Source organism: Catharus ustulatus, chromosome 4, assembly GCF_009819885.2.
Source record: "Catharus ustulatus isolate bCatUst1 chromosome 4, bCatUst1.pri.v2, whole genome shotgun sequence".
NCBI lineage: Eukaryota > Metazoa > Chordata > Aves > Passeriformes > Turdidae > Catharus > Catharus ustulatus.
Genome location: NC_046224.1, coordinates 12694839 through 12711396, shown reverse-complemented (window position 1 = coordinate 12711396; position 16558 = coordinate 12694839). Strand labels below are relative to the sequence as shown.

The 16558-nt window shown below is 38.8% G+C and overlaps 1 protein-coding gene across 2 annotated transcripts in view; it reads right to left on the bottom strand.

Moving 5' to 3' along the window:
- Nucleotides 1-16096, bottom strand: part of LOC116995265 (gamma-secretase activating protein) — a 43592-nt gene extending 27496 nt beyond the window's left edge. For both annotated transcript variants that reach the window (XM_033057809.2, XM_033057808.2), the window contains exons 1-12: nucleotides 15948-16096; nucleotides 12458-12531; nucleotides 9560-9616; nucleotides 8791-8860; nucleotides 8332-8388; nucleotides 8109-8197; nucleotides 7637-7706; nucleotides 6571-6620; nucleotides 5173-5277; nucleotides 4215-4274; nucleotides 3554-3597; nucleotides 1897-1982 (exon numbers count right to left, since the gene is read on the bottom strand). In XM_033057809.2, the coding sequence (XP_032913700.1) occupies nucleotides 1897-1982; nucleotides 3554-3597; nucleotides 4215-4274; nucleotides 5173-5277; nucleotides 6571-6620; nucleotides 7637-7706; nucleotides 8109-8197; nucleotides 8332-8388; nucleotides 8791-8860; nucleotides 9560-9616; nucleotides 12458-12531; nucleotides 15948-16032 (847 nt within the window). In that variant the 5' untranslated portion in view covers nucleotides 16033-16096. The remainder of the gene's footprint in view (nucleotides 1-1896; nucleotides 1983-3553; nucleotides 3598-4214; nucleotides 4275-5172; nucleotides 5278-6570; nucleotides 6621-7636; nucleotides 7707-8108; nucleotides 8198-8331; nucleotides 8389-8790; nucleotides 8861-9559; nucleotides 9617-12457; nucleotides 12532-15947) is intronic.
- Nucleotides 16097-16558: the final 462 nt, after the last annotated feature.

Genomic DNA, 16558 nt, shown 5'->3' with positions numbered 1-16558 from the left:
TTCTGGACATGCAAAGTAAATGCTGAGACTGGAACGGCTTTTTTTTCTCAGCTAGTCAAGAATTACATGAGGGTTTTTATCTGGAGACATTTTGTCTGTGCTGTGTGTAAGGAACAGAGCTACTTTTCTGGTGCAGAAGTTGGAGAAAGGAGAAGTGATTTTGTTCAGAGTTCAGATTGGCAGGAGCCAGTAACAGTTTCATTAAATGGGAAATTGCATGGAATATTCCAGTTTGAAGCTTTGCCAGTTATGCTTTGCCAGGGATGTCTGAATGGGACAAACAGGGATACTGGCACTAATACCAGAGGTGTGCTAGCAGTCCCACAGCAAGCACAGTCCACGCCACAAAGAACTTGCAGTCCAGTTTTGGGAACCTTTGGTGTGGTTACCCACAATGTTCTTCAACAACTAGATATGGTTTAGCACCAAAATAACTTGCTCCAAACTGTAGTTACCTGAAATGGGTTGTGCAAGGTAATCCGCTGTTTTAAACAACATTCAAGGAAAAGACACAGACAGTAATCTAATTTAGCAAGTGCAATTGTCAAATTATCTGTTTTACAGTAAGTGCAATGAAAAGCACCAGTGAAAGGTTCCACACAGACTTTAAATATTGTGTCACCAGAAGAAAAAAAAAATTTCTTTCACAGTAACTAAACAAGAGTGTTGCTGGAGGATGACTGAATTTCATCCTAAACTCAAGGAGGTGCTTCAATCTGAATAAACCCCAGAAGAGTAAGGTTTAAAAAGTAAACATATAAATAAATCAATAATATTTTCCATTATTGGACTGGCTGTATATAAAAGAAATTGTCTTGCTAACAGAAAAAGCCTAATCTACATTTGAAAGACAGAAACTTGGTTTTCTCTTACTTCTAATTCCTTCCCTCTAATCTTTACAAGCATGCAGTTTGCCTTGGTAAGAAAAAAATCCATGCAAGGAAGCTGCATTTCACTTGATTTGCACTAATGGTCATTTCAGTGCAAGTGGCAAACAGCCCAGCAGTTCACTGGTGTGCACAGCAGGCCTCAGGGAGTGACATGTGAAGCCTCTCCTGCACCACTTCCCTGTATAACTCTGCTGACAACTCAAAGGTTAAACAGGCACCATCTCTGCCTGCATGGTCTAACTCAGAAGCTGAAAACTGTTGTGATGAACAGATACCTCCTGAGACCAGTTTTTAATCCAAAAAAAGCTAATGGCATACATTAGCATGGAGGGAGACTCCAAAGTCCTAAAGGTTTAAGAAACATTCTAGCTTTAAGTTTAAAGAATCATATATGCACTAAACCCTTGAGTAGTACATATCATGTTTAGTATCACATACTTGGACCTTCTAAACACCACATACTGACAGCAATGTGAAGCTCTTAAAGCCTGCATTGCACATGCTCTGTGTACCTAGGTCAGAAACCCAGACAAAACCTTCCTTGAATTTACTTTGTAACATAGTTTTGGTCAGCTTTAGTATCAGATTGCTTTAATGTAACACACAGCTACACTTTGGTACCTCCTGGTCTCTGACACAGGAAAATTTCACTAGAAGAGAGCATGGTACCAGTTCTTTGAAGTTGGGCTACCAAAAAGTTTCTGGGTGACAGTTTTGTTGTTGGTGTTGATATATAAAACCCCGGGTACTTCAGCTCAACTTCACTGCAGTTTCCAGAAGGTAAAACATTTATTAAGACACATAAAGCACAGTTGCCTTCTCCCTCTCCTCACATTTACCTACCAAGTATGCTCTAAAGGAATGCAAATCTCACACTCACATTCTAAATGTGTATAGCAGTGTGTTTTTCAATATTTTATGAAGAAATTCAGTAATCAGTTAGAATTACACCACATGATAATTACTAGTGAAGGTAATTTTGACCATACTTGTATTTATACATTACCTGCTTTACTTGTGAAAACCTGAAGGTTCAAAGATTTAGATGCAACATCTTGATCTTCACAGTAATCATATCCAAAATTCACAAGTCTATGAGCAAATAAAGATCACTAAGTAAACCCACAGGGATTTATTACAACAAAAAGATCACCAGAACAGTCACGATGTAACCAAAATGTATTAATTGTAATCAAATGTTCTGTAATGCAAGTTACATTAGGCTTTAACCAATTTGCTGAATACTATTAGAAACAAGAATCCCAAGACTGTACACTGTTATCCAACAATTTTGAACATACCTGACAACTTCATATTAATTTACTGTATTGTCCAACCATTCTTTGAAGGGAAAGCAAGTTCTCATGACATAATGGAAATCCAAATTCTTGTGACACCTAATAACTCAAAGGTTTTACAGACTAACTCTACAGTGTGTGTCTGTAAAGCTACAATTTAATCTGCAATAGGGACACTACTTTCAGTGGAAATACTTGAAAAGAAAAGCACAAAAATCACACTCAGATGGAACTTGTTATACCATGATATTTTCAGTCTCATGCTGCCTGTGCTTTAATGGTTTTACGTATCTTTAAATATACAAGGGCTATTTTCACCCTGCAAAACATGCAGCAGAAGATTGTAGTCAGTCTGCTTTGGTTTTTTTGTTGGTGGGTGGTTTTTTTTGTTTGGTTGTTTTTATTTCCAGGAAGTATTTTGATCTTGTAAGGATTTTCCCCTGTGTCCTCTGCCTTTTTTTCCATAAATCTAGAAAAAAAATAAAGTAAAATACAGCATGGAAGCTCTTACAAGAGCTGTGTTCTTTCAGCACCAACTGTGAGAGGATAAAGTGCCCTTTTATAGGGCAGCCTGCACACGGAGGAGCACCATGCTGAGCCTTATGCACAGCACTGAGACATTCTGAGAGCTGTAGCTTGGGCAGGGTGGAACTCCACTACCTTCAGCTACTGATACCTGGCCTAATAGTTCTGGCCTTCCTTTTGATTCACAAAAACGAATGGGCCCTTTTGGAATGTAAAAATAGATGAGGATTATGACAGAGTTAAACCATCCTGATTAGCTTTTCCCTCAGTTAAACGCAGCCCTCAGGAGACAAGCTCAGATGCAGTCATGTGCATGGCAGACACAGAATCAGACAAGTCTTCCACCTTTGAAAGTGCAGACTGCTGGAAAGAGAATGCTGGAGAACAGAGAACAGGCAGTGTCTTCACAGGCTATAAAAAGGTGCTACTGGTTGCTTAACTGCCCAATAAAACTTGCAACAGCAATTAAAAATGCAGAGCTTCCCTTGGCAAATTTTGACATCACCATTACAACATGCCCAAGGTTAAAGCAAATGAATTTAAATAAGTTCAGCATACTCAGAAGGTTTAACCTATAGCTAGTTCTTCAGACAAATAATATTTTTAAATTACACTAAGAAGCAGTCAAGGATTAAATTACTTTTTACAGTTGACCCTGATGAGAATAAGAACTGGAGGTCTGGACACAGTTTTCATGTTATTCTCATGTTCCAGTACCATGTAGGCAACTGCAAACAAAGATATTGTGGTTTGAACAAATTTTACTTAGGTTTGTAAAATGTTACCATATATATTAAAAGGAAAGCAAAACAAAACAGTAAAAAAACCAAAACAACTTACTTTAATTGTGTGTCATTTACAGCAATATCCAGGTGTGATTCTAGCTGTTAAACAAAAAAGTAAATGAACCTGTTCTTTACAGAGGTCAATATGCTATGCTTAGCATTTCAGGCCAGTAAAATGTGTCATAATACATTTCACCTAATCTTTACGGTCACTTCAAAACCCCCATAAAACAGATTCTTTTCTAAAAAGAGAAAATAATTTGTTTCAGTGCAGCAATTTTCAGCCACTGGGACAAAGGTCCAATAACAATTACATGTTGTAATTTTTATGTTCTGTTTTTTGTATTTTGGCTGCAACAATTGTTTCTGTCTCACTTAAAACTGACACAAAAATCAGTACATGGTTTCTTTGTCTAGTGCAGTTGATAAGTCTGATTTTTCTATAACTAAGTATAAATACAGTATAGTGTCATGAATGTCACTTATTGCCTTATTTGATTCCACCAAAGTTACCTTACTGTGGCAGAATCTGAATCTGACTGAATATATTCTTGACAAGAAAATAATGCAAAAAATCCCCAAGAAACAAACAGAAAAGGAAACTCCAGTTTTCCTCTGAAAAAGTTTCAACAATTAAAAAGACAAATAGATAGTACCTGGAAAACATAATTACATCCCACTAAAAACCATTATATAATAAAATACTCATAACTTACTATTGAGTTAAAATTTTCATCAGGATAAAACTGGACACACCTCAAAGTACTCTTTGATTCCTGGAATTAAAAAGGATGTGTTTTGTAAGAAAGAAAGCACATTCTGTAGACTGAGAAGTGATTGGATACTCATCACCATTCTTACACTTAACCTGCTTTGCTAACAGATATGCTAGGGGACAAAAGAATTTACAAACCACATATAACCCCTCACAATAGCACTATGACATGCTTCCTTCCTGTCCCAGATCAGTATCTGCCAATCATATATAATTGCGTGGGCTCTCACGCACAGCAATACACGTCTCACACATTCTAGAAAATTGAAAAGATGTTTTCCATTTCTACCTGTACAGCAAAAAGAATTGTATCTTACTTTGGTCAGTTCAAAAAGGGTACCTCAGAAACAAAAACATAAATGCATTTCTCCATTACAGTTCACTTCCTGTTATTTCCTAACATTCAGTCTTTTTGTGGCTAAGAGAAGAGAAAAATCCTTTTTTATTTACAGAGAATGCATCAAGTGCAAATAGTCCCTCAAACAAAATAACCCAAACCCTAAGAGTTCCAGAGTTTCTTGCCAAGAACCTATCCTCACTTGGTCACTCAGTAAGTCTGCACACAAAATACGTTCTGGATGGGAATTCTCTAACAGAGGGTCATTATACTCACAACAGTTTTGGATAGAGTTAGATATTTTTGAGTTAAAGACCTTTCTAAAGCAAAAAAAAAAACCAACAAGCCCACCTTTTTAACAGAAAGCACTAAGTCCACCAGTCTTCTTGCAATGTACTAAGCAGCAGCTAAGGCAAGTTTGGCTTTTGCTTTAGGCTATTTAGGTAAGAACAAGACCGACCATCCTAATGAAAACAAAGCCCTACTTGCTACCCCACACACTTAAAACTTCACTGTCACTAGGCAGGCAGGAATAATACTGCAAGAATAACTTTCAGCTCACCTTTGGAACAATGTAGAAGAGTCTTTGCTCCATCATATCCCACTGTGCCCAAACGAGGTCATCTACAACTTTGGCTCTTGGAAGCTGACCTGACTTTTGAATCACCTACAGGGAAAGAATAAAAACATTAGAAGCCATCAAATAAGGTTTTGTAACAATTATGCACAGTCTGTACTTTAAAGAGAAAAGCAGTGAAGAGAAGAGGTACAAATAGTAGGGAGCTTGGAAGGAACAGGCTCCTTGTCAGCAGCATGAAGTCCAGCTTTGTTGTGTGCAAGGTGCCCGGTGTAAAGAGATCAGAAGCACAGTTTTCAGAGTACAACCACTAACAAAGCTTTCAGTCTTCCTTGCTTGCAAGAAATTCACCACTTAGACTGCTCAAAGTGAACAAAGAATAGCAGAGGCACCCTTCCTCAAAGAGGAGGGATATACACCACAGTCACTTTAGAATCAGCTGCATTAACTACTGAAAGGAGATGTGTCTCCAGAAGAGATTTCTATCCAAAGTCTCAGCCATGTGAGAGAGGGCTGGAGTAGGGAAAAGGATAGAACTGTGGAAAACTGTTGGGATTGTATACATGCACATTCAAATGATGTAGGGAGATTTCACATCAACCAAAACAAACCTGTTTGTCAGAAGGTCATCAGATCAATCTGTTTTCTGATTATACTCAAGTCTTTACTCCACTACTGTAGTCTAGCATATAAAACCCCTCTGCTTGAAGGGTCATGACAAACTGAGAAAACCATGAAAGATTGCAAAGGGACAAAAATCAGGTCCTTAACTTTTCCTTCAAAGCCTACATTCACTTCCATAATACAAAACATTGGCTTTCATGACAGAATTATTTACTATATTAGACAAATGTTCATTAATAATAAGCCTTTCAAGCAGAATATCCACAATTTGTTGAAGACAAATTTATGTTAAAAAATGAAGAAGACACAAGGGAAACAGAGATTGAAACATTCACTCTACTTGGACTGCATCTAAGTTTTATATCTTTTGTTCATTTGTTTTTTCAAGTGAATTCTCAACTGGGTTCACACAGACTCACAATAGACAAGATTAGGAAGGCAACTCTGAAAATATTTTAAATCATTGCAAATATTTTAAATGGTTTTAAAATGAATAAACACTATCTTTGCTTGCAAATTCTGACACACAGAAGCATTCAGCAATACATAAGCCCAGTAAAATAAACAATTTCCCTCATAGATTACAAGGTGTAAACTTTTTCCATCAGCTTTGGTCACCTGCATAGGTTGCCATACTAATTAATGCTTTCTTTAATAAACTTTGTGTTGCCCATGTATAAAACTAAAAAAAACTTCCAAAACTTCCAGCTAAATTAAAGTAAAAAAACCCTCAAAACTCAAAGATTTTTTAAATCTTACCACTTTGTGGTCTTCTTCTGCAACAACATGAATGTCAAATTGTTCAATATCTTTGAAATATTAAAAAAAAACGACATTACAAACAAACATTTTAAAATGTTTTTATACAGGTTATTAAACAAGTTCACCTCTTGAATTCTGTAAGAACAGTTTAGGACAAGGAAAGTTCAACTCAGTGTAGGAGGAAATCTGTGACACATGAGCACAGGTGCCTACAGAGAGACCTGGAGTCCCTTCCTGAGCTGAGAGTGCCCTCAGCCACAACAGCTCATGGAGACAGTTCCCTGCCCACATCAGCACAGCACAGGCTTGAAGAGCAATGACTGGAACGTGTCCAATCAAGTCAAGGAGTACCCATGGGAAGAAAGGGTCTGTGGAGCTGCAATCCATGTCTGAGACTACCCCTGACCTGTTTCACTTCCTAACATGAATATCCCTCACAGTACTTTCCCACACAAAACTCCTGAAAGTTATCCACTGTTGGCCTGCATGAGAAGCACAACATTCACCCAGCAGATGTGTTTCTGATTTAGCTCTGGCCACCTAAGTCCACCTCCCCAAGGCTGGTGTCTAGCTATCTCCAAGGGGTTGGGAAAAGAGGTCTCACTCCATAACAAGAAGGAAAAACTCAGTCTTTTCCAAGTATCTTTCTTTATCCATTCCCTGCCATTAGATTAGGTTGAACGTGCAATTTTAGCTGAATTCAAGGAACTACTGCTCTATTCTTGGCTCACTTCCCACATTAAATGACATCTTTCAATCAACTGATCTGCTCTAAATTTATGTAGGCAGCTATAAAAAGTCTATTTTAGCTTTTTTAGAAATAAACTTAAGTGATAAATGCAAGAGCTAAGCAATAATTGTAGACAAAGATGACCATTCCATTAACATTGAAAGAATCTGGTAAATTATACAGTTTTTTAAAGCCCTTTGGAATATCTAGAATAACCCACACCCTACTTTTTCCTGTTCTTTCCCTCCCCAATAAAAGTCTACCAAAAATACAATCTATAACAATAATCTTGAAATAAAATAATGACAAGGTACTTTGAAAATATTAACTCACATTTATCTTCTGAAACTAGCAAGAGCCGACTTCCTCTAGAAGCATTTCTGCCTTCAACTGGATAAAGAAACTGTACAGAAAATTTCACAAAAGTAAGTAAAAAACCAAAGTAGTTTAGAACAATTATCTAAAATATTTGGGGGTTTTGGGTTTTTTTTTAGCTGGCTATTTATGTATTTTTAAATTAAATCAGACACACTAATGATATTTAATTAATAAAAATAGCTATTATTACATACTAATAGTCACCCTGCAAACTTTGGAAGACTGAAGAGAAATAAAAAAACAGCCTTCATGTTGGAGAAATATTCTATACCAAACATTTTATGAAGCTTAATTTTTTATTTCTCTGAAGAAACAGGGGGACATTATCTCTGTAACACTTCCAAGATAACAAGAGAGATTTCTGCACGTTTTCTCTCCAGCATAGCAGATTAAAAAGGCTTATCTTCAGATTAGATGAATACTTTACCTGTACTCGAACAGAGTTATCCACAGCCTTTAGGACTCTCACATTATTAATGGGATGAATTTCGATTAGCAAGGTTAAATACTTGGACACTGCAAAAAAAATATGTTTTAGATAACATTCTTCTATGTACACAAGTTTGTTTTCTAAACACAAATTACATGAGAAAGAAAGCAAAAAAAGGTACAATATTTCAAACAGTATTTAAAAAATCCACTTGCAGTACCTGACTGTAAGAGCTGACTTGCTCTTTCTTCCTCTGTATATTGACAGAAGCTGACTGCTGTGGGGGGAGAAAACACCAACACAACCACAGTGAGTGTGCATATTTGACATTAATCTTACCATCATCCTTGAAGAATGAGCACCACAATTCTTTTACCAAAAGCATGCATGTTTAAAGGAACATCAGAAGCTCTTCTAGATGTAGCAGGTATGCACAATTGCAGGAGAAGAAAGTGAACAAGGAGTCAGTGTGTCTTAGATGTTTTAATAAAACAGCAATTGTCATAGCTGGGTCTTTATGTTGTTACCTACATTATCTGATGATGGATCCACTGAAATTCATAAACTGCTGTGGGCAACATATAGATCAAAATAGATATAAGTAATTCTAAACCCAAATGTATCATCCTACTAAACTAAATCTTCACCAGAAAAATTAAATTATAAAGCACATATTTACCCAATAAGGTCCTTTCATTGTTGATCGAACAGCTGATTATGTGCAGATTCTTCTCAAACATATAGAGGTGCTACAGAGAAACACAGTAATGTTAATAACTGTGCTTTTTCAAACTCCATAAAGGAAACCATCTCATTACTTCTCCCTGGGAAAACACTGCTGTCCCAGTTTTTATCTTTAAGACATATCTTTTCATGCCCAGAAGAGCCACATGTCAAGCTTCAATTTTAAGAGTTCTCCTTTTTCTCATTTTTGATTTTACTGGTTCTTTTGAGCTCTATATTTCCACTAGAGCAGCATAGCAGACTCCTATGTAAATACAAAATTTCACTCATTTCATACTATTATGGGACACCTTCAAAAAAACTGTTATCATTATTTTAGTTACTGAATTGCAGTATGCTCGGTATTGAAATAAAATCTTTTAAAATGGTATCACCAAACAGACCAAGAATGCACATACAAAGAAAACTACAAACATTTACTTCTTGGCACAACGTGAAGAGGAGTGGAAAGAACTTGTTGTTTAAAAGCTTGTTTAAAAATAAAGACTGCAGACATGATGCTTTAATACTCTCAAGCCTTTTAGATGTTCTGCAATGTGGTACATTTTAATACTACTGAGAATCATTCTATTACCTTCTCCAGTATCTTTTCTGTTTCCAACAAGGATACACTGCTTAAGCACATAACATACCGTGTTGCAAAGCATCAAAATCTGAAACACTGCAGCACTGCTATCACGAGAGAAACCTGGTATTGCTCTCACCTCATTTTGTTTCGTTTGAAGATCGTACAATCCAATGTGAGTGTTTCTCTCATTTCCCTATGGATGGAAACAAATTAGCACTTACCAATACAAATATACACAAAGTTAAGCACTGCTCTTTTTTTTTCCTGCCTCCCTGCCCCTTGACAGATCCTCACACACTTCCCTGTCCTATATATAAACAGGCAGTTAATTATCTAATTCCAAGAAAGCAAATTCTAATTACAAAAGAACAAAGATTTATTTTTTCCATTTAGAACTAACACATGGAATAAAGCTGAAATGTGGCCAATCCACAGCCCACAAACCATTGCATAAACCTCTGTCTCTCTCTCTCACTTTGTTTCTAAACTGGTTTTAGTTACAGGCAATAGGGCCAGGAATAGAGAGGTCTGTACAAGAACCGATAGGGATGCTCTGGCCCTGGAAATCTAAGGTTGGTATTCTGAATCTCACCAACTTGGTGGGTCATTGCTCCAAAAGGGAGCACAGAAACATCAAACATCACAAAAAAATCAGCGCCCACTGATCTGGTAGCCGGGAAAAAGGATTTCAGGTGTGCCTTAGGAAGTGATTCTTTGAAGGCTAAGTATTTTATAGGATCACCATGAGCCTTCTGCCTTTGAAGAGTAACATAATATACTATATCTTTTCTAACTTATTGATAATTAATATATGATGATTTTGTTTGGGGCACTTACAAATGTTTGGGACTACAAATCAAAACTTTACTACTTCTTAATTTTTACCATGCCTTAAATTTTCCAAATATATTAAAAAAGAAAATTCTGCTTTGCAGCATATGCTGGATAGCAAATCAGACTGATGTGTATTAATGTACCCTGGGTATAGGCACTAAATTGCTAAACTACTGAAATTAAATCCAGCCACACAGGCTTCTACTTCCACAGTAAGCTTCATTGTTTTTAACAACTGCTCATGGGGAGAGGGGAGAGATCTGAGGTTATTTACAAATTTATGGCATCTTGCTTTGTGAAGTTGAAACAAAAGCCTGAGTATTCACTTCCGAAGGGGTCTATTTCTGAGTGTCTCATTATGGTTGTGGCAATGACAAAAGTCTTTGACTTCTGATTTAAACAAGGAAAACAAAATGTCTTTTTATTAAGACACAGGCTACAGACCTCCTCATTTAAGATTAAGCAAGTACTTTCACAAATAACTCTTTTTTCAAGTGTGTCTGAAACATTAGCACCATCTTACTTAGATACTGAAAAATACACTTTACAAGACTGGTTACAGAACATCAATGCCTATGACTATGCATAAACTAGGACACTTGTTTTCATGTGCACTCTGAAGATTCTTGCATTACTTTACAAATAGAATTCAATTCTGTTAAAAAATGTCTTCCTTTACAATAACTATAAAATTCACAAAATATAGACACTGTCAAAACCACAGTACAACATAATACTCTAAAATAAGCTTGAAAATAAAACTCAGAGTCCACCTTCCCCTGACTTCACACAGAATACACTTGACTGTCCCTTGAAGACAAAGCTTGTTTTCTATTTGTATTCATTGGGAAACAAGCCAGGCCACCTCAGTCCAGTTTCCATCCTCCACACCATACACCTCCTCCCAAAGAACAGCCTACAAGTGGCCAGTTCCCTAAGTTCCACCAACTGTTTTGACCAGATCCCTACAGACTAAAGAGGCAGCTAAGACACCCAGCATGCAGGCAGACACCTACATTTAGATGTGTGAACCTTGAGCTGCAACTCATCCCTTGTGCCAGCTGCAAGAGCCTGAAGAGCACACAGGGCAGTTAGACTGTCAGAGGCCCTAAAACGCTTAGTGTGAGATTCCACAGGTGCTAGAAAGCAGCAACACCAGACACACAGAGTACCAGATCCCCTGCTGAGCTACATGGTTACTTGCTTTAAGACTTTTAGAGACTAAGGAATGAGAAAACCCCAAAATTTGACACCCTCTCTAGAATTGTTTTTATGGTTACTGTTGTCTTCTACAGACTCCCCTCCCTATGCTTGTACTAAAGGAAACATCCACCCACAGCGAAAGCATATTAAAGTTAAAGCCTTGATGAAGGCCTCACCTCTTCCCTTAACCCTAGGGAAGCTGGAGAGTTTCAGCATTGTTGAGCCAGAGGGGAATGAAAAACATCCCTATTCTACTGGAGCTCATCTCAAATCCATACTCCCTCAAGAACCAAAATCCTCCAGGATCCAGCTGGATGTACACACTCCTCTGAGCTGCACAGTCAAGAAGCAGTTGGTCTCATCAAAGGAACAATGAGAAAAGGACAAAGTTTCACTTTCTAAAACCATTAGAAAACCCACTTGGAAGTAAAACTGAAAACATACTATGGAGAGCAGAATGAGATGTTAAGAAGCCAACTCTAGATACTTCAAAATATCAAATAAACAGGGGTTACTTCAGACTATTTGCAATAAAGTGTTATGGATTAATCTTAAAGAAAGGCATATGCAGAAATAGTGTTAGATAAAGGGCATCTTAAGACATTTTAGTAGGAGAAAACATTTAACTAAAGCATGGCACATAAATTTAATAGCTAGGTTTCACTAAGAAATTGAGGGTGAAATTATGTGCTGCTTAGGAAGTGTTTTAAAGAAATTGCATTTTATTCATGGGGAGATTCTGGGCCAGCAAAAAATCAAGGACAAAACCTCTATGGACTGAATCAGGTGAGTACTTCACTCTCCATTTCGTCATTCTTAACCCTTGTCTGAAGTGGAAACAGGTATTTTCCCACTGCCCAACCTCCCCAGGTAGTAATCAGTCTTGTTTCCTGTTCTAACACTTACTGAAAAAAAAATTAAACTACAAGAACTCAATTAGATTCACATACAGTATTATTCTCAACTATATTTTCATTAAATTCCAAGATGGACTTACCTTCCAGGTATAAATAATTTTTCCATTTCTTTCAACATTCACAACGTAGAGTGCTGATGAATTCTCTGAAGTGTCTGAAATAAGAAGTAGAAAAAGGCACAGGATTTCAATATTTGCTGGTTTATCCTATAATTTATGCACATTTTAAGCAAATATGCTAAATACATTTTTACTTGTAAATACTTATTTACATATGTCAAAATTACTCCCTTCTGGAAAAAGAAAGAGTACTTCTTACACCATGATTTAAATCTGATAAACTTCAGCACAGATAATTAAGGGACTTGAATACATGTAAGAAAAGATTTTTTAAACTCCTACCTCTTCATTATAATTATGATTCTAATGGCCACTAACTTTTGTTATGAAAATGGAATGTGCTTTTTCAAAGAATAAAAAAAACCAAACCAAAATCACCCCCTTGCATTTATTCACAATACACAACATGGGGTTCAAAGAGTTAAGCCATACTTCAGGAAGAGAGAACTACCCTGAGGAAAATATCACTTGCTCACACCTGCCCCTTCAGCATCTCAAAAAAAAAAAAAAAAAAAAAAAAAAAAAAAAGGCCTGAAAATAAACTACATCTAAACAAATGTAGACATTAGTTCTACAACACCAACACCCCTCTGTCATTATTAGCCTCCTCTCCTCCTCCAAAAAGAAATAAATAAAAAAAAAAAAACCACACCAAAATCTAAAGAACCACAACACTAAATACCATATATAGAGATATGCAAACTACCCACAGAGAGATATGCAACCTACCTACAAGTACAGGGAACTAAAAAATGCAGGATACAAAATTAAATGGGATGTGAACAAAAGAATACAGTTAAAATGGAAACAAGTGAGTAGGAAGCTAAGATGAACACAGAAAGAGAAGAGCATATCTGGAGAAAGCAGTACAAATTAAAAAGAAAGCCACCAGAAAAAAGGATAAAATATTGTACTCAAAGTGAGAAAAATGCATGCTTTCCTGATGCTGCTTTTATGTTTTCTAATCACCATCAAAAATTCTCCAAAGGAATTTTTACTAGAAGTGAAAATTTTGCCCTTAGTAGGGTTGAAGTTGTAAGATTGGTCTCAATTTCATAATAAAGATGGCCTGCAGCTCAGTAAGCACCAGCATAAAGAATTCTCCACAGCCCTCTCCAAGCATTTAGTCAAGTCTGACACTATTGACTTGGCAGTTATCACAAAGTGTTAACAGAAGGAAGACACTTAGTGAAACTTAGTTTAACAAGCCTGATACCATAAACTGGCTTGTACAGCTTGCAGTGATAGGAAAAAAAAAACTGTTTTCAAGTATTATCAGAAGAAAGTAAATTTTCCATTTTGTTGTGGGAGGACAATGAAAACCCTTCATTTACACCGAGTAATATTCAGATCACTCGAAGTACACTACCATACCGTTACATTAAGGCTAGATGATGACAACTGGGAGAGCCTAAGATAACAATATACTCTCTCTTTTTTTATCCGACGCTTCCTGGAACTTAACAACCACCTCAAACTTTCAAGATGAGTACTACAATCTCCGTATTTTCTCATACAATACTTCCTCAGCACAGAATTTTGGTAGAGAAGGAGGTCCACAAGCAATCTCCATGTCAATGAATTTAACTATCATCTGACACAAGCATCTTAAGGGTGCTGAAAGAGTTCTGTGTCAGGAGAGATTTTCTTTTCTGAAGAGAACAGGTAGTAGGAATACAGAGGCAAAGAAGTGGCAATGGTCTCTCCCCTTGGAAAGTCCTGCAGTAAAACCCTGCACATAGAATTATAACTTCTTCCTCATGCCCACAGCTGAGACCAGCAAATGAAGAGCTGCAAAAGAACCAACCCAGCCTGCCTGCCTGCCCAGCACACAGCTTGTACAACACAATCAGGAGAACACAGTTTGATTTCCTGAAGGCCATTATACGCAGCTGATACCAAATTAAGTGGAATAAAGAGAACAAGGCTGGTTCACTTTTCTTGCCGCTCCCTTCCTATCATCACAGCTACTCCCAGCTCTCATGCAATTAAGCAGTTCTCACATGCTATCAAGTGCTTTCAAGTCCTTAAGAAAAATAATAAATATGAACAAGTAACATCTAAAAACACTGACACAAAAGTACCATGACTCCTAAAAATTACTTGCTTTCTGTGATTAGATATTTCTTTGATGTTTAAATTAATCTTTTCAAATCCCTACCTCCCACCTTCACATTCCTAATATGACAGCACTGCATGAGGAGGGGGGGAAGTCACTATACACAGGTAAGTTAAAATGCAATATAGCAGTGCTGGTATTTGACCAGATGCACCCTCCAAACTAGATTCTTATGGTTCTGTACTACCAGGGACATTACTGAATGAAGACTCTATTACATTGTAAAAGACTCCATACAATTTTCTCCTTCCCAAACACAAGCCTGTGCCATTTTGAAACCCTTATGCCATTAACATATAGATTGATTCATCTTTGAATTCATCACTGATGAACTGATAAATTCATAGGTTAATCAATTATGTGTTCAGAATTTCAAAATTTTACCTCAGATCCTTTCAGTATACTTTCAATAATTATTCAGTAAATATAGAAAATGCAAAGAATTTTTTAATGGATTTTTAAAATGATGGCTTGGTAAATAATTCTCTTCTCCAAGATGATACTTTCTGGTTTGACACCAAACAAAATCTTATGAGCCTATCTGATAACAGCCCCTTAATGCAGGGAAGCAAGTTAAGTATTTTAAGTAAAGTAAAAGCAATGCTTGCATATCGATGGTACTTCTACTGAAGCAACAACTATTACAGAACTATTATTTTATTAGGATAAGGTTTGCATCAGTTTCTGAAAAGCAGAACCGAGCCAGCTGCTCTGCAGATGAGTAACAAGCAGAAAGCCACAGTGCCAGGAATACGGGAGGTCACTTTTTTCCAACCGCCACCCCGAGCGCTCGCTGCGCTGCCGATCGCACGCTGCTGTGACAGCTGACGCCGCATCTAATTTTAAACTAGCACTCGTTCACCAGGCACACCAAAGCGTTCAGGCTGTGGGGTTTTTCCTCCCAGAAAGGGGACTAGCGTGGGAGAGGGAGTAATGCTAACACTTTTTTTTTTTTTTTTTTGGCGGGGCGAGCGATGAGGAGGAAAAAGAGAAAGCCCCAAACGTCAGACGAAGCAGAAGAAAGTGTAGAATGTAGCAGATGTGCAGAAAGTGTTTTCGGCATGTCAGAAGTTCCTTGAGGACAGCAAACTTGCCCAGCTCAAGCCCCTCGGCCCGAGGGTCGCTGCCCTCGAGCCCCGGCCGAGGGGGGCCCAGGGGCCGCTCCCTCAGGGGCCGCTCCCCCGCCGCCATCCCCGGCCCGCGGCAACAGCTCCCGCTGGGGACCCGCACCCGGGGGCCTCGCCGCAGCCCGGCGGACACGGAGCCGGCCGGAGAGAGGGAGGGACGGCCGGCCGGAGAGTTGGCGCTGTTCTCGGCCTCCCGGAGCGTTACCTAGAGCCGCAGCGCAGCCCCGCTCCGCCAGCCAGGGCACCACGTCCCTCCGCAGCTCGAACTCGGGCACCAGCCGCAGCAGCATACCCCCTGGCCCTGCACCGCTCCGGCCCGGCTGCCCTCAGCCCGCCCCTTACGGGGGACGGCCCTCGGCTGTTCCGGCGGTTCCCGGGCCGCTCCCGGCGCCGCCGGCCCTTCCGCTTCCTAGCGGCCCGGCCGCGGCCGCACAGCGCCGCCGAGCTCCCGCGGCGGGCGGCCTCGGTGCTGCTCACCCGCCGCACTCCGGGGGTTTTCCCCATGGAGCGGGTGTCCAGGCTCCTCCTCAGGCCGGAGTCACAAAATGGTCTGAGTTGGAAGGGATTCACAAACATCATCAAAGTCCAGCTCCTGGCCCTGAGCAGGTCAGCCTCAAAGAATCACACCAGGTGCCTGAGGGCGTTGTCCAAACGCTTCTTGGTGCTGTGACCGCTTCCCTGGAGAGCCTGTTCCAGTGCCTGTCCATCCTCTGGGTGAAGAACCTTTTTCTAATATGCAACCCACACTTCTTCTGGCACAGCTCCAGGCCATTCCCTCCTGTCACTGGTCACCAGGGAGAAGGGACAATCCTTGTG